The sequence below is a fragment of the Eleutherodactylus coqui genome, chromosome 6 (genome assembly GCF_035609145.1).
Source record: "Eleutherodactylus coqui strain aEleCoq1 chromosome 6, aEleCoq1.hap1, whole genome shotgun sequence".
NCBI classification, from domain to species: domain Eukaryota; kingdom Metazoa; phylum Chordata; class Amphibia; order Anura; family Eleutherodactylidae; genus Eleutherodactylus; species Eleutherodactylus coqui.
Window position 1 is genome coordinate 3,262,196 of NC_089842.1, and position 17,485 is coordinate 3,279,680.

The following is a 17,485-nucleotide window of genomic DNA, read 5'->3' on the forward strand; positions in this document are numbered from 1 at the left end:
CTCTCTGTTCTCACAGATGATAACCTTTTTCATCATCCATACTGAGGTGCGGGCCGTACATTGACGACGTCCTATTGGTTTGGGGTTGGGAATTCTTGTAATCTGGGAGTATTACTACGAGGAGACGATCATCAAGATGAGTCCCAACATCCATCTACTGTAAACCAGAAGAACTGGCTGCCAATACCTTTATATCCCGTCCACACAGTCAAACATCAGGCCAAAACGGACAGCGACCGGAGAAACAACAAAGGCGGCTCTATTACTAATGTGCGGAAATTACATGTAAGAAGTGCAAGAAAGACCCGTTCAGCCCAAAACAGCAGGATGTCCAGAATGACCAGTTGTGGAAGGTGATGCACATTGGGCTCCATGCTGTTATCTGCAACCGCTGTCATCATGTCTATAATGTAGGCGGCTCCTTGAAGATTGGAGCAGGTCTCAGATACAGAGAAGATAGCCACCGAGTATCCGGGCCGCCACACAGGATAGTCATGTTCAGTTGGTTTAGTGCTTGAACAAGTCTCTGAGCTGCAGAGGGGCGGCCGCTGGAGGAGACGCCTGCTTGCTGGATTCTGCATCTAGAGACCACATCTCTAACAAGGGCTGAACTATAGGAACAAAACCCTTTACTGCCTCCTAATTCTGGTAGAACTTGTAGATCAATATTTGTCTATATTTGCAGGTATAAAGACTACGGACCCCTTGGTGATGTGGGGGGGGGGGGGGGCAGGTAATTATATGTGTTTTGGGCTGCCAATCATTTTAGCAGTGTGGGTCTCATTAATAATGCTGCAGTGTTTGTCTTCTGCAGCTTCTATATATCTCTGTATACAAACACTTCCGTCTGAGATCCGTCAGTGAGGGCAGCCAGACCGCTCACTTCTGCTCTTTCCTCTCCAGCACTTTACACTGCAGTCTGAGATCTGTCAGTGAGGCCGGCCGGACCGCTCACTTCTGCTCTTTCCTCTCCAGCACTTTACACTGCAGTCTGAGATCTGTCAGTGAGGCCGGCCGGACCGCTCACTTCTGCTCTTTCCTCTCCAGCACTTTACACTGCAATCTGAGATCCGTCAGTGAGGCCGGCCGGACCGCTCACTTCTGCTCTTTCCTCTCCAGCACTTTACACTGCGGTCTGAGTTCCGTCAGTGAGGCCAGCCGGACCGCTCACTTCTGCTCTTTCCTCTCCAGCAGTTTACACTGCAGTCTGAGATATGTCAGTGAGGGCGGTCGGACCGCTCACTTCTGCTCTTTCCTCTCCAGCAGTTTACACTGCAGTCTGAGTTCCGTCAGTGAGGCCGGCCGGACCGCTCACTTCTGCTCTTTCCTCTCCAGCACTTTACACTGCAATCTGAGATCCGTCAGTGAGGCCGGCCGGACCGCTCACTTCTGCTCTTTCCTCTCCAGCACTTTACACTGCGGTCTGAGTTCCGTCAGTGAGGCCGGCCGGACCGCTCACTTCTGCTCTTTCCTCTCCAGCAGTTTACACTGCAGTCTGAGATCTGTCAGTGAGGGCGGCCGGACCGCTCACTTCTGCTTTTTCCTCTTTGCCACTTTTTATCAGCTAATTTATGATCATAACAGAGAAACTTTCATCGGGCAATAAATGAGCTGAAGGTGAAGGAGAGAAGAGAGAAGGGCTGGAAGCCAAGCCGCCAGTCCAGCCTCATTGATGGATCTCCTACTCTGGGCAGATGCACACCTGACCCATACATGGCGGGTGTCAGCTGTGGCTAACGGCTGACACCCGCTGGCAACAGCTGACATTGGAGTTCACTTTGATCACAGCTGTTACCTTTCAAATGCCGCTGTCAATTCTGACAACGGAATTTAAATGTCCCAATCAAGATTGAAATATCCTGCATGACCTCCCCGATGATTAAATTGTGGGCTGCAACTTCGGCATCATGGCCGCCTCAGGCCTTCTGAAGATCCCCAAGGCTGCCATGAATTATTGCCAGAATACAGTATACTGCCATACTATAGTATGTTAGTAGACTGTATAAGTGATCAAATGATTGCAAGTTCAAGTCCCCTATGGGGACAATAAAAGAAGTTAGAATATTTTTTTTCCAATTATTACAAAAATAATAAATATTAAAAGCAAAAAGAAAAAAAAATAACAAATGTAAAAATTGGTATTATTGCATCTGTTAAAGTGCAATTTATTTAAACATCACGTTATTAATACCGCACGGTAAACGCCTTCAGGAATAAAGCGCAGTGCCAGAATTACTCTTTTTTTGGTCCCTGCGTATCCAACAAAAAAATTGTATAAAATGTGAAAAAAATTGTGTAAAATCAAAAAGTTGCAAATAACCCAGTTTTGGTCCGTGAAATATGCAACGTTTTCACTGACTAAGATGGGGCGTATTCCTGCTGTTTTTGTGCGAATGTTCACATGCAAAAGAAAAAGGCACGAAGGCCCTTATGATTTCAAACGTAAATACGCAGTGGATATGCATGTATCCTACGTATTCGTGTGTATTCACGTCCTCCGACTGACTTTAATGGCCTTTTTCGGTAGGGTGGGATTTTTTCCACATGTTAAAATGCCCCCGATACAAGTGAGCCGTATTATGCATGTAACAAATACTGCGGTAAGTAGGCAGCGGGTTCACACCCCAAATCTGCAGGAAGGTTTAACTATGCAGACGATACGCAAACAGTTTCAGATGGCGAATACGCTGCGAATTCACAGACCAAAAGTAAATCCGTCCCTGTGAATGAACCCTGATGTTTTTTCTGTACTGTGAGACCGCATGTCCCACCTGTGCCAGGATGGTGGGAGTTGTAGTGGAGGTCTAGTTCTCCCAGACTCCTATCACTCCTATCCTAGCGGGATCACCTGCTACTCAGCCAATTAGTTGCTCCAGTAGGTGGATGTAAACCAGCAGAGGAAGCATGGAGTGTCTGCAGGAGGTATACGGACCCCAAGCTGTGGGTCAAGACCGGTGTGAGTACAGGACGACTATCCGGACTGGTGCTGCTAATAAGTTTAGGCTGGGAGCATTAGCCCCCCCAGCCGGTAATGAGGGGCACTTATGTTGGAGGCGGACAGGCAGCCCTGTGTTTGTATTTCTGCCTCAGATTAAAGGTGTGGCCTGTGGTGTATATCCTGGGCGGCCCTAAGCTCCTCCCCTTCACACACAGTGGCATATATCGCGGTCGGTATACGCCCAAATGCTGGTCTACATATATCACTGAGGGAGGCTCAGTATGAACAGCGTCTGCCGTCACAGCGGGACCTTTTAGATGACATCATGCAATTTTACTAAAGAACAAAAGCCGTTTGAGAATTGCGACTCCCTCGCCCTTCCTCGCCTTTCCTCACCATTCTCAAGTAGTTCATAAGACTGGTACCATGCTGCCATATTTGTGCAGAGCCGCATGAAAGGGGTTTGACACCGATCTCTTGACTTCGATTTAATTCCTGCACCGCGTTCACAACGCTGTAAACGGCATCAAACAGTAACGCAGCGGAAAGCTGGAAGAGACAAAACATTAGAAAGGCATTAATTCCGCCATCGCTGGCATCCAGCTACTGTATCGGGACGGAGCTGTCCGGACGGTTATCTGCTTCTACTAACATACAGTAAGTGATACAAGATGTAAATAATATGATAACTGAACAAAGTATGTACCCCCGAACTGCCTATCCCCATAAAGAAGAGGCTGGCCGTGCTGATCCTGCAGAGGGAGCCGCTACTCTAAGGACTATCTCAGCCTGGGATGCGGCTAGAGACGCAATTTTGGTCTTGCTTTAGAACAAGATCTGTGTCGTGTATTGGGGCTACAATATCTGACTTACTTCACCACGTCCCGCCAGCGGTGACTGTCTACTTCTTCCTGCCTCTGTCCCCAGTGGCAGCCACTGTCACCTGTCCCTTCTTGCTGCTGCCCAAAAGGTGCACACAATTGGCCCAGCAATTAAAGCGCCAGTGTACGCACCCAGCTATACTGTCCCCAGCCAATTCTGACAGTTCCTGCACTATTTTAGGTTGCCCCTTTCATCTGATGATACCTGAGCAGTCAGTCTCTATAGCATGTAAAGGTGTTGCAGTCCTTGTTCTGATCTATGCCTGTCTCACCCAGCCTTCCCTTTATTGACCACATTCTCTCTCCTGCTGCCTGCTCTGGCCGTCTGCCTGCTTCCCAGTTACAGAAGCAGCTCATCGGTCCCAACCAGGGCTCTGTTTCTCAACTACGTCTCTATCTACACCCTCCGGTACTGCATTACAAAAACCTGAGCAAGCTGCATCAGCTGCCTTTTAACAGAGACTATTTCTGGGGTTCCCCCCAGTGAAGACCAGATCCCAATTAGTGGGGTTAAAGAATGAAAACCAGGGACTCCCAGGTGTAGCCCTCTGATCTAACCCAAGTCACATCTGATGGACAGATAGAGTAACAGTGTGTAAGGATGAGAACCCCCCAGTCCAACCAGTTCAGCCTATTATCCAGAAGAAGACCCCCCCCCCCATGAGGCAGAAGCCATGATATGAGTCCAGCCTAGTAGAGAGTAACACAATGACCCCGACCAAGCACTTACCGCGGGGCCGGTGAACGGGGAATGGTCGCAGTTCTCCTCCCAGGACTGCTGAAGGATTTGGGAAAATTCTTGATAGTAGGCGTGTGACTGGTTAAACAGAGAAAAACTCAGGATGTTGACTCGCTCGTCCAACGGGCTGTCGAAGGGTTGGAGAGAGAATTCCTGAAAGCCAACCGAGATCGGTCAGTACATTCTACCAGCAACTTGTTGGATGATGGCCGTTACATTCAGGTTATTGGATACATGTATGACTACGACCCGCTGCACACGGCTACAGGGCACCTGGCGGCTGGAGGCCGAGGTCACACGGGTTTCATCAGCAGATCCTGAACTGTACGAAGCAGAAGAGAGATCGAAAGCGGAACGGAGCCTTCAGAAAAAACAAAAAAGTGTGCTTTCTGTGTAGCGCTGAAATTTCCCGACATTCGAGTTAATGCTGTCCGTAGGGGCCCATTAGTATATATCAGTAGACCACAATATAGAAAGAGAATGGCGCCGCACGCTATACAGCAGCCTATGAGTGATGGATGCCAAGGTGGCTCAATGGTCAGCACTGCCGGGGTCCTGGGATCACATCTCGCTTGTGAGCCCAATGGGGCAAGTGATGGTTATCTGTGTACAGCGCTATGGAATGTGTGTGCGCTATGCAATGGGCCCAATCAGTGTGACACCTGTGATGTCATGAGCGTGGGACGTATCTGTTAGGGTCCTTCACACTGGCAATCGCGATATCCCCGCGAGAAAATTGCAGAAAAATTACAACTTTTTTTCTCGCGATTTTTGAGTCTCAGTGCTGCTTTTTCTCGCAAAAACATTGTTGTCACTTGCGATTTTCTTGCACATTTTTTTGCACAATTTTACTGCGGTTTTTTTTTTTTTTAGCGCAAAAGTCAATAGGAAAATTGCAAGTTTGTGGTTTGCGATGCAATAAAAAGGAGTCTCCATAGGGAAACATGGGAGATAAAAAAACGGAAATGCAGAAAGATAGAGCATGCTGCAATTTTTTTTCTCGCAACATCGCAGGAGTGAAAACATCGCAAACCATTGAAAATCATTGCTTTCATAATTCTGCGTTTTCAGCCACTACCGCATCGCACGAAAATCACGCAATTTTTTTCGCCAGTGTGAAGGTGCCCTTAGTATACTGATAGCAGTGGGTGGAGAGAGACGCTGTCTGCCATTTAATCTGTGAAACAATTGCTATTTGTGAACTGATACACTTTGATTTTTTGAAAGTGTCGACTGCAATATACTGTTAACTAGTAATTATTAGAAAATTATAGTACCAGTGTTTGTGTGCTACATGCATGTCACACACACAGCTCTGCTACATGCACATCAAAACACACACACAGCTCTGCTACATGCACGTCACACACAGAGCTCTGCTAAATGCATTTCACACACAGAGCTCTGCTAAATGCATTTCACACACAGAGCTCTGCTAAATGCATTTCACACACACAGCTCTGCTAAATGCATTTCACACACACAGCTCTGCTAAATGCATTTCACACACACAGCTCTGCTAAATGCATTTCACACACACAGCTCTGCTACACGCACGTCACACGCACAGCTCTGCTACACGCACGTCACACGCACAGCTCTGCTACACGCACGTCACACGCACAGCTCTACTACACGCACGTCACACGCACAGCTCTGCTACACGCACGTCACACGCACAGCTCTGCTACACGCACGTCACACGCACAGCTCTGCTACACGCACGTCACACGCACAGCTCTGCTACACGCACGTCACACGCACAGCTCTGCTACACGCACGTCACACGCACAGCTCTGCTACACGCACGTCACACGCACAGCTCTGCTACACGCACGTCACACGCACAGCTCTGCTACACGCACGTCACACGCGCACAGCTCTTCTATATGCATGTCACATGCGCACAGCTCTGCTACATGGACGTCGCGCACAGCTCTGCTACATGGACGTCGCGCACAGCTCTGCTACATGGACGTCGCGCACAGCTCTGCTACATGGACGTCGCGCACAGCTCTGCTACATGGACGTCACACACAGCTCTGCTACATGCACGTCACACACAGCTCTGCTACATACATTGTTCATCCCATACAACAGGGATCAGAAGCAGCACAGCACTGAAGATGAAGGACCTGTGATGGCATCACCATCATGCTCCACCCCTGATCACATTACAGAGACCTCATCACAGGTGTTGCATTACAAGCGGACTACAAACCTTCTGCTGCTTCAGTTGCTGTGGAACACTAACAAGCACTTAGCCGGACAGCAGCCGTGTGCGTACAGAACCTGTGATGATGTCACTGTCATGTGATCAGGGGCGGAGCATGTAAGTCACTCACAAACCCACTCACTCACGGACGGTTAGTAGTTTGATTTGTGGCATATTGGAGATACATTCCCACTTCTACTCTAAGACTTATTGAAGTTTCTCTTGCACACTGACATGTTATATTGCGGTACCTGTGAAGATTGAGTTAAGCTGAGTATTATTATATAGCTGTACTATTTGCTAGAGCTCGTAGCGGTCTGTGTATGCCAGATGATATTATATTAGCAGATTTGTTCATTTGCATTTGGTGTGCTTGTAGTGCGGGCGCGGCCACAGGTGACCCTGCGTAACATAGTAACCTAGCGTGTAAGGCCAAAATAGGACACATGTCCATCCAGTTCAGACTATTACCCCCCTCCCCCACCCCAATGTTGATCCAGAGAAAGCAAAAACCCCAATGAAGTAGAAGACAATTTTTTTCCTTAAAGGGAAAAAATTCCTTACTGACTCCAATCTGCAAAAACTCATGTAACAAAGTTTAGCATGGATGGGATATAACCGCGGGCGACCAGTTCCAGCGGCACTGTGTCTAAGAGAAACAGAAAGACGAGACTCCAGCGGGCAAAAGAGCGCAAAACTTCTATCACTGAGCAGCGGAAAAACATCTCCTGGTCAGATGGAGCCAGATTACTGCTGCTGATGGGAGGTCAGAATTTGGCGCAAGCAGCGTGACTCGCTGACCCCTTCCTGTCAGCCGGTCAGAACATGTCAGCACCGCCAACTAATCTGCAGCAACTACAAGAAGCTTCCTGTCCGCAGGGGCCGAGATTCCTGTAGGAGGGTCTCATCACCGAGTGGGATCTACACCACGATGAATCGCTGCAGATCTGAAGACCGAAGGAGCCCAACAATACTACATTGGGGAATGAAGGGGCGGTCGGTGTTAAAGGTTCTGTTTCATCCAGTGGTAAGAGTGAGGCGGTGCTGCTTCACTAATACGAGGCCGGATAGAGGCAGATGGCTCTACACTAATGGGTTAATGTTTAAACATCAAGGCCTGAAGCTCTTACCAGGTTTGTGAAGATGTACGTGTAGTACGCCGACACCATTCCCAGCTCCGCAGCCTGCACAAGAGTAAAAACAAACATTTAATTAGATCTAGCGAGCGCTTACTTTGAATATGCGACATTTATTAAACTCTTGTAAAGCAGATAGAACGCAGATGAAAGGCGTTTAATGTTCTACTTTTTGCAATATTAAAATGAAAGCTTTCCAGCCGAGTGCTATTAATGAGTGCGAGTTACTCCGAGCCCCGCGCTGACTGCCGCTCAATAGTCTCATTAGATCTTTATGCAATTAATTAGTAAAATGGTATATCCACTTAAAAATGCTTTCATTATGTGCAGCAGAACAGCGATCTCCGTTGTAAACTGATTCTGCTCGTCTCTATGTTCTGTGCCAGTATGTGTAACAAAGAGGGGCATAGGGTAGCAGTCTGTGAGAGTGATGAGGCAGGGGAGCAGTCTGTGTAGTAGAAGGGGTAAAGGGAGCAGTCTGTTAGAGAAATAAGGCAGGAGAGCAGTCTGTGTAGTATAAGGGGTATGGGGAGCAGTCTGTGAGAAAGATGAAGCATGGGGAGCAGTCTGTGTAGTAGAAGGAGTATGGGGAGCAGTCTGTGAGAGAGAGAAGGCAGAGGAGCAGTCTGTGAGAGAGATGAGGCATGGGGAGCAGTCCATGTAGTAGAAGGGGTATGGGGAGCAGTCTGTGAGAGAGATGAGGCAGGGGAGCAGTCTGTGTAGTAGAAGGGGTATGGGGAGCAGTCTATGAGAGAAATGAGGCAGGGGAGCAGTCTGTATAGTAGAAGGGGTATGGGGAGCAGTCTGTGAGAGAGATGAGGCATGGGGAGCAGTCTGTGTAGTAGAAGGGGTATGGGGAGCAGTCTGTGAGAGAGATGAGGCATGGGGAGCAGTCTGTGTAGTAGAAGGGGTATGGGGAGCAGTCTGTGAGAGAGATGAGGCAGAGGAGCAATCTGTGAGAGATGAGGCAGGAGAGCAGTCTGTGTAGTAGAAGGGGTATGAGGAGCAGTCTGTGAGAGAGATGAAGCATGGGGAGCACTCTGTGTAGTAGAAGGGGTATAGGGAGCAGTCTGTGAGAGACATGAGGCAGGGGAGCAGTCTGTGTAGTATAGGGGTATACGGAGCAGTCTGTGAGAGAGATGAGGCAGGGAAGCAGTATGTGTAGTATAAGGGGTATGGGGAGCAGTCTGTGGGAGAGATGAGGCATGGTGAGCAGTCTGTGTAGTAGAAGGGGTATTTAGAGCAGTCTGTGAGAGAAATGAGGCATGGGGAGCAGTCTGTGTAGTATAAGGGGTATGGGGAGCAGTCTGTGAGAGAGATAAGGCAGGGGAGCAGTCTGTGTAGTATAAGGGGTATGGGGAACAGTCTGAGAGATATGAGACAGGGGGTGCAGTCTGTGTAGTAGAAGGGGTATGGGGAGTAGTCTGTGAGAGAGATGAGGCAGGAGAGCAGTCTGAGAGAGACATGAGGCAGGGGGAGCAGTCTGTGTAGTAGAAGGGGTATGGGGAGCAGTCTGTGAGAGAGATAAGGCAGGGGAGCAGTCTGTGTAGTATAAGGGGTATGGGGAACAGTCTGAGAGATATGAGACAGGGGGTGCAGTCTGTGCAGTAGAAGGGGTATGGGGAGTAGTCTGTGAGAGAGATGAGGCAGGAGAGCAGTCTGAGAGAGACATGAGGCAGGGGGAGCAGTCTGTGTAGTAGAAGGGGTATGGGGAGCAGTCTGTGAGAGAGATAAGGCAGGGGAGCAGTCTGTGTAGTATAAGGGGTATGGGGAGCAGTCTGTGAGAGAGATAAGGCAGGGGAGAAGTCTGTGTAGTATAAGGGGTATGGGGAGCAGTCTGTGAGAGAGATGAGGCAGGGGAGTAGTCTGAGAGAGACATGAGGCATTGGGAGCAGTCTGTGTAGTAGAAGGGGTATGGAGAGCAGTCTGAGAGAGACGAGGCAGGGAAGCAGTCTGTGAGAGAGAGGAGGCATGGAAAGCAGTCTGTGTAGTAGAAGGGGCATAGGGAGCAGTCTGTGAGAGAAATGAGGCATGGGGAGCAGTCTGTGTAGTAGAAGGGGTATGGGGTCTGTGAGAGATGAGGCAGAGGAGCAATCTGTGAGAGATGAGGCAATGGGAGCAGTCTATATAGTAGAAGGGGTATGGGGAGCAGTCTGTGAGAGAGATGAAGCATGGGGAGCAGTCTGTAGTAGAAGGGGTATGGGGAGCAGTCTGTGAGAGACATGAGGCATTGGGAGCAGTCTGTGTAGAAGGGGTATGCGGAGCAGTCTGTGAGAGAAATGAGGCATGGGAAGCAGTCTGTGTAGTAGAAGGGGTATGGGGAGCAGTCTATGAGAGACATGAGGCAGGGGAGCAGCCTGTGAGATAGATGAGGCAGGGTGAGCAGTCTGTGTAGTAGAAGGGGTCTGGGGAGCAGTTTGTGAGAGAGATGAACCATGAGGAGCAGTCTGTGTAGTAGGAGTATGGGGAGCAGTCTGTGTAGTAGAAGGGGTATGGGGAGTAGTCTGTGAGAGAGAGGAGGCAGGGAAGTAGTCTGTGTAGTATAAGGGGTATAGGGAACAGTCTGTGAGAGATATGAGACAGGGGGTGCAGTCTGTAGTAGAAGGGGTATGGGGAGTAGTCTGTGAGAGACATGAGGCAGGGGACCAGTCTGAGAGAGACATGAGGCAGGGGGAGCAGTCTGTGTAGTGGAAGGGGTATGGGGAGCAGTCTGTGAGAGAGCTGAGGCAGGGGAGAAGTCTGTGAGAGAGATGAGGCATGGCGAGCAGTCTGTGCAGTATAAGGGGTGTGAGGAGCAGTCTGTGAGAGAGATGAAGCATGGGGAGCAGTCTGTGTAGTAGAAGGGGTATAGGGAGCAGTCTGAGAGAGAGACGAGGCAGGGGAGTAGTCTGAGAGAGAGAGACGAGGCAGGGGAGTAGTCTGAGAGAGAGACGAGGCAGGGGAGTAGTCTGAGAGAGAGACGAGGCAGGGGAGTAGTCTGAGAGAGAGACGAGGCAGGGGAGTAGTCTGAGAGAGAGACGAGGCAGGGGAGTAGTCTGAGAGAGAGACGAGGCAGGGGAGTAGTCTGAGAGAGAGACGAGGCAGGGGAGTAGTCTGAGAGAGAGACGAGGCAGGGGAGTAGTCTGAGAGAGAGACGAGGCAGGGGAGTAGTCTGAGAGAGAGACGAGGCAGGGGAGTAGTCTGAGAGAGAGACGAGGCATGGAGAGCAGTCTGTGTAGTAGAAGGGGTATAGGGAGCAGTCTGTGAGAGAAATGAGGCATGGGGAGCAGTCTATGTAGTAGAAGGGGTATGGGGAGCAGTCTATGAGAGACACGAGGTAGGGGAGCAGCCTGTGAGATAGATGAGGCAGGGTGAGCAGTCTGTGTAGTAGAAGGGGTCTGGGGAGCAGTTTGTGAGAGAGATGAACCATGAGGAGCAGTCTGTGTAGTAAGAGTATGGGGAGCAGTCTGTGTAGTAGAAGGGGTATGGGAAGCAGTCTGTAAGAGAGATAAGGCAGGGGAGTAGTCTGTGTAGTAGAAGGGGTATGGGGAACAGTCTGTGAGAGATATGAGACAGGGATGCAGTCTGTGTAGTAGAAGGGGTATGGGGAGTAGTCTGTGAGAGACATGAGGCAGGGGACCAGTCTGAGAGAGACATGAGGCAGGGGGAGCAGTCTGTGTAGTGGAAGGGGTATGGGGAGCAGTCTGTGAGAGAGCTGAGGCAGGGGAGAAGTCTGTGAGAGAGATGAGGCATGGCGAGCAGTCTGTGCAGTATAAGGGGTGTGAGGAGCAGTCTGTGAGAGAGATGAAGCATGGGGAGCAGTCTGTGTAGTAGAAGGGGTATAGGGAGCAGTCTGTGAGAGAGATGAGGCAGGGGAGTAGTCTGAGAGAGAGACGAGGCAGGAGAGTAGTCTGAGAGAGAGACGAGGCAGGGGAGTAGCCTGAGAGAGAGACGAGGCAGGGGAGTAGTCTGAGAGAGAGACGAGGCAGGGGAGTAGTCAGAGAGAGAGACGAGGCAGGGGAGTAGTCAGAGAGAGAGACGAGGCAGGGGAGTAGTCAGAGAGAGAGACGAGGCAGGGGAGTAGTCAGAGAGAGAGACGAGGCAGGGGAGTAGTCAGAGAGAGAGACGAGGCAGGGGAGTAGTCAGAGAGAGAGACGAGGCAGGGGAGTAGTCAGAGAGAGAGACGAGGCAGGGGAGTAGTCAGAGAGAGAGACGAGGCAGGGGAGCAGTCAGAGAGAGAGACGAGGCAGGGGAGCAGTCAGAGAGAGAGACGAGGCAGGGGAGCAGTCAGAGAGAGAGACGAGGCAGGGGAGCAGTCAGAGAGAGAGACGAGGCAGGGGAGCAGTCAGAGAGAGAGACGAGGCAGGGGAGCAGTCAGAGAGAGAGACGAGGCAGGGGAGCAGTCAGAGAGAGAGACGAGGCAGGGGAGCAGTCAGAGAGAGAGACGAGGCAGGGGAGCAGTCAGAGAGAGAGACGAGGCAGGGGAGCAGTCAGAGAGAGAGACGAGGCAGGGGAGCAGTCAGAGAGAGAGACGAGGCAGGGGAGCAGTCAGAGAGAGAGACGAGGCAGGGGAGCAGTCAGAGAGAGAGACGAGGCAGGGGAGCAGTCAGAGAGAGAGACGAGGCAGGGGAGCAGTCAGAGAGAGAGACGAGGCAGGGGAGCAGTCAGAGAGAGAGACGAGGCAGGGGAGCAGTCTGAGAGAGAGACGAGGCAGGGGAGCAGTCAGAGAGAGACGAGGCAGGGGAGCAGTCTGAGAGAGAGACGAGGCAGGGGAGCAGTCTGAGAGAGAGACGAGGCAGGGGAGCAGTCTGAGAGAGAGACGAGGCAGGGGAGCAGTCTGAGAGAGAGACGAGGCAGGGGAGCAGTATTTGAGAGAGGAGGCATGGAGAGCAGTCTGTGTAGTAGAAGTGGTATAGGGAGCAGTCTGTGAGAGAAATGAGGCATGGGGAGCAGTCTGTGTAGTAGAAGGGGTATGGGGAGCAGTCTGTGAGAGATGAGGAAGAGGAGCAATCTGTGAGAAATGAGGCATGGGGAGCAGTCTATGTAGTAGAAGGGGTATGGGGAGCAGTCTGTGAGAGAGATGAAGCATGGGGAGCAGTCTGTGTAGTATGAGGGGTATGGGGAGCAGTCTGTGTAGTAGAAGGGGTATGGGGAGCAGTCTGGGAGAGACATGAGGCATTGGGAGCAGTCTGTGTAGTAGAAGGGGTATGCGGAGCAGTCTGTGAGAGAAATGAGGCATGGGGAGCAGTCTGTGTAGTAGAAGGGGTATGGGGAGCAGTCTGTGTAGTAGAAGGGGTATGGGGAGCAGTCTGGGAGAGACATGAGGCATTGGGAGCAGTCTGTGTAGTAGAAGGGGTATGCGGAGCAGTCTGTGAGAGACGAGGCAGGGAAGCAGTCTGTGAGAGAGAGGAGGCATGGAAAGCAGTCTGTGTAGTAGAAGGGGCATAGGGAGCAGTCTGTGAGAGAAATGAGGCATGGGGAGCAGTCTGTGTAGTAGAAGGGGTATGGGGTCTGTGAGAGATGAGGCAGAGGAGCAATCTGTGAGAGATGAGGCAATGGGAGCAGTCTATATAGTAGAAGGGGTATGGGGAGCAGTCTGTGAGAGAGATGAAGCATGGGGAGCAGTCTGTAGTAGAAGGGGTATGGGGAGCAGTCTGTGAGAGACATGAGGCATTGGGAGCAGTCTGTGTAGAAGGGGTATGCGGAGCAGTCTGTGAGAGAAATGAGGCATGGGAAGCAGTCTGTGTAGTAGAAGGGGTATGGGGAGCAGTCTATGAGAGACATGAGGCAGGGGAGCAGCCTGTGAGATAGATGAGGCAGGGTGAGCAGTCTGTGTAGTAGAAGGGGTCTGGGGAGCAGTTTGTGAGAGAGATGAACCATGAGGAGCAGTCTGTGTAGTAGGAGTATGGGGAGCAGTCTGTGTAGTAGAAGGGGTATGGGGAGTAGTCTGTGAGAGAGAGGAGGCAGGGAAGTAGTCTGTGTAGTATAAGGGGTATAGGGAACAGTCTGTGAGAGATATGAGACAGGGGGTGCAGTCTGTAGTAGAAGGGGTATGGGGAGTAGTCTGTGAGAGACATGAGGCAGGGGACCAGTCTGAGAGAGACATGAGGCAGGGGGAGCAGTCTGTGTAGTGGAAGGGGTATGGGGAGCAGTCTGTGAGAGAGCTGAGGCAGGGGAGAAGTCTGTGAGAGAGATGAGGCATGGCGAGCAGTCTGTGCAGTATAAGGGGTGTGAGGAGCAGTCTGTGAGAGAGATGAAGCATGGGGAGCAGTCTGTGTAGTAGAAGGGGTATAGGGAGCAGTCTGAGAGAGAGACGAGGCAGGGGAGTAGTCTGAGAGAGAGAGACGAGGCAGGGGAGTAGTCTGAGAGAGAGACGAGGCAGGGGAGTAGTCTGAGAGAGAGACGAGGCAGGGGAGTAGTCTGAGAGAGAGACGAGGCAGGGGAGTAGTCTGAGAGAGAGACGAGGCAGGGGAGTAGTCTGAGAGAGAGACGAGGCAGGGGAGTAGTCTGAGAGAGAGACGAGGCAGGGGAGTAGTCTGAGAGAGAGACGAGGCAGGGGAGTAGTCTGAGAGAGAGACGAGGCAGGGGAGTAGTCTGAGAGAGAGACGAGGCAGGGGAGCAGTCTGTGAGAGAGACGAGGCATGGAGAGCAGTCTGTGTAGTAGAAGGGGTATAGGGAGCAGTCTGTGAGAGAAATGAGGCATGGGGAGCAGTCTATGTAGTAGAAGGGGTATGGGGAGCAGTCTATGAGAGACACGAGGTAGGGGAGCAGCCTGTGAGATAGATGAGGCAGGGTGAGCAGTCTGTGTAGTAGAAGGGGTCTGGGGAGCAGTTTGTGAGAGAGATGAACCATGAGGAGCAGTCTGTGTAGTAAGAGTATGGGGAGCAGTCTGTGTAGTAGAAGGGGTATGGGAAGCAGTCTGTAAGAGAGATAAGGCAGGGGAGTAGTCTGTGTAGTAGAAGGGGTATGGGGAACAGTCTGTGAGAGATATGAGACAGGGATGCAGTCTGTGTAGTAGAAGGGGTATGGGGAGTAGTCTGTGAGAGACATGAGGCAGGGGACCAGTCTGAGAGAGACATGAGGCAGGGGGAGCAGTCTGTGTAGTGGAAGGGGTATGGGGAGCAGTCTATGAGAGAGCTGAGGCAGGGGAGAAGTCTGTGAGAGAGATGAGGCATGGCGAGCAGTCTGTGCAGTATAAGGGGTGTGAGGAGCAGTCTGTGAGAGAGATGAAGCATGGGGAGCAGTCTGTGTAGTAGAAGGGGTATAGGGAGCAGTCTGTGAGAGAGATGAGGCAGGGGAGTAGTCTGAGAGAGAGACGAGGCAGGAGAGTAGTCTGAGAGAGAGACGAGGCAGGGGAGTAGCCTGAGAGAGAGACGAGGCAGGGGAGTAGTCTGAGAGAGAGACGAGGCAGGGGAGTAGTCAGAGAGAGAGACGAGGCAGGGGAGTAGTCAGAGAGAGAGACGAGGCAGGGGAGTAGTCAGAGAGAGAGACGAGGCAGGGGAGTAGTCAGAGAGAGAGACGAGGCAGGGGAGTAGTCAGAGAGAGAGACGAGGGAGGGGAGTAGTCAGAGAGAGAGACGAGGCAGGGGAGTAGTCAGAGAGAGAGACGAGGCAGGGGAGTAGTCAGAGAGAGAGACGAGGCAGGGGAGCAGTCAGAGAGAGAGACGAGGCAGGGGAGCAGTCAGAGAGAGAGACGAGGCAGGGGAGCAGTCAGAGAGAGAGACGAGGCAGGGGAGCAGTCAGAGAGAGAGACGAGGCAGGGGAGCAGTCAGAGAGAGAGACGAGGCAGGGGAGCAGTCAGAGAGAGAGACGAGGCAGGGGAGCAGTCAGAGAGAGAGACGAGGCAGGGGAGCAGTCAGAGAGAGAGACGAGGCAGGGGAGCAGTCAGAGAGAGAGACGAGGCAGGGGAGCAGTCAGAGAGAGAGACGAGGCAGGGGAGCAGTCAGAGAGAGAGACGAGGCAGGGGAGCAGTCAGAGAGAGAGACGAGGCAGGGGAGCAGTCAGAGAGAGAGACGAGGCAGGGGAGCAGTCAGAGAGAGAGACGAGGCAGGGGAGCAGTCAGAGAGAGAGACGAGGCAGGGGAGCAGTCAGAGAGAGAGACGAGGCAGGGGAGCAGTCAGAGAGAGAGACGAGGCAGGGGAGCAGTCAGAGAGAGAGACGAGGCAGGGGAGCAGTCAGAGAGAGAGACGAGGCAGGGGAGCAGTCAGAGAGAGAGACGAGGCAGGGGAGCAGTCAGAGAGAGAGACGAGGCAGGGGAGCAGTCAGAGAGAGAGACGAGGCAGGGGAGCAGTCAGAGAGAGAGACGAGGCAGGGGAGCAGTCAGAGAGAGAGACGAGGCAGGGGAGCAGTCTGAGAGAGAGACGAGGCAGGGGAGCAGTCTGAGAGAGAGACGAGGCAGGGGAGCAGTCTGAGAGAGAGACGAGGCAGGGGAGCAGTCTGAGAGAGAGACGAGGCAGGGGAGCAGTCTGAGAGAGAGACGAGGCAGGGGAGCAGTCTGAGAGAGAGACGAGGCAGGGGAGCAGTCTGAGAGAGAGACGAGGCAGGGGAGCAGTCTGAGAGAGAGACGAGGCAGGGGAGCAGTCTGAGAGAGAGACGAGGCAGGGGAGCAGTATTTGAGAGAGGAGGCATGGAGAGCAGTCTGTGTAGTAGAAGTGGTATAGGGAGCAGTCTGTGAGAGAAATGAGGCATGGGGAGCAGTCTGTGTAGTAGAAGGGGTATGGGGAGCAGTCTGTGAGAGATGAGGCAGAGGAGCAATCTGTGAGAAATGAGGCATGGGGAGCAGTCTATGTAGTAGAAGGGGTATGGGGAGCAGTCTGTGAGAGAGATGAAGCATGGGGAGCAGTCTGTGTAGTAGAAGGGGTATGGGGAGCAGTCTGTGTAGTAGAAGGGGTATGGGGAGCAGTCTGGGAGAGACATGAGGCATTGGGAGCAGTCTGTGTAGTAGAAGGGGTATGCGGAGCAGTCTGTGAGAGAAATGAGGCATGGGGAGCAGTCTGTGTAGTAGAAGGGGTATGGGGAGCAGTCTGTGTAGTAGAAGGGGTATGGGGAGCAGTCTGGGAGAGACATGAGGCATTGGGAGCAGTCTGTGTAGTAGAAGGGGTATGCGGAGCAGTCTGTGAGAGAAATGAGGCATGGGGAGCAATCTGTGTAGTAGAAGGGGTTTGGGGAGCAGTCTATGAGAGACATGAGGCAGAGGAGCAGCCTGTGAGATAGATGAGGCAGGGTGAGCAGTCTGTGTAGTAGAAGGGGACCAGGGAGCAGTTTGTGAGAGAGATGAGGCATGGGGAGCAGTCTGTGTAGTAGAAGGGGTATGGGGAGTAGTCTGTGAGAAAGATGAGGCAGGGGACCAGTCTGAGAGAGACCTGAGGCAGGGGGAGCAGTCTATATAGTAGAAGGGGTATGGGGAGCAGTCTGTGAGAGAGATGAAGCATGGGGAGCAGTCTGTAGTAGAAGGGGTATGGGGAGCAGTCTGTGAGAGACATGAAGCATGGGGAGCAGTCTGTAGTAGAAGGGGTATGGGGAGCAGTCTGTGAGAGACATGAGGCATTGGGAGCAGTCTGTGTAGAAGGGGTATGCGGAGCAGTCTGTGAGAGAAATG

The 17,485-nt window shown here is 51.9% G+C and overlaps 1 protein-coding gene across 2 annotated transcripts in view; it reads right to left on the minus strand.

Moving 5' to 3' along the window:
- GRIK4 (glutamate ionotropic receptor kainate type subunit 4) overlaps positions 1-17,485 on the minus strand; it is a 299,033-nt gene that overhangs the window by 49,381 nt on the left and 232,167 nt on the right. Inside the window, exons 7-9 of one of the 2 annotated variants that reach the window (XM_066606079.1) lie at positions 7,904-7,957; positions 4,550-4,636; positions 3,335-3,487 (exon numbers count right to left, since the gene is read on the minus strand). In XM_066606079.1, coding sequence (XP_066462176.1) covers positions 3,335-3,487; positions 4,550-4,636; positions 7,904-7,957 — 294 coding nt within the window. Of the gene's footprint in view, positions 1-3,334; positions 3,488-4,549; positions 4,712-7,903; positions 7,958-17,485 lie in introns of both variants that reach the window. The other variant, XM_066606078.1, reaches the window with a different exon arrangement.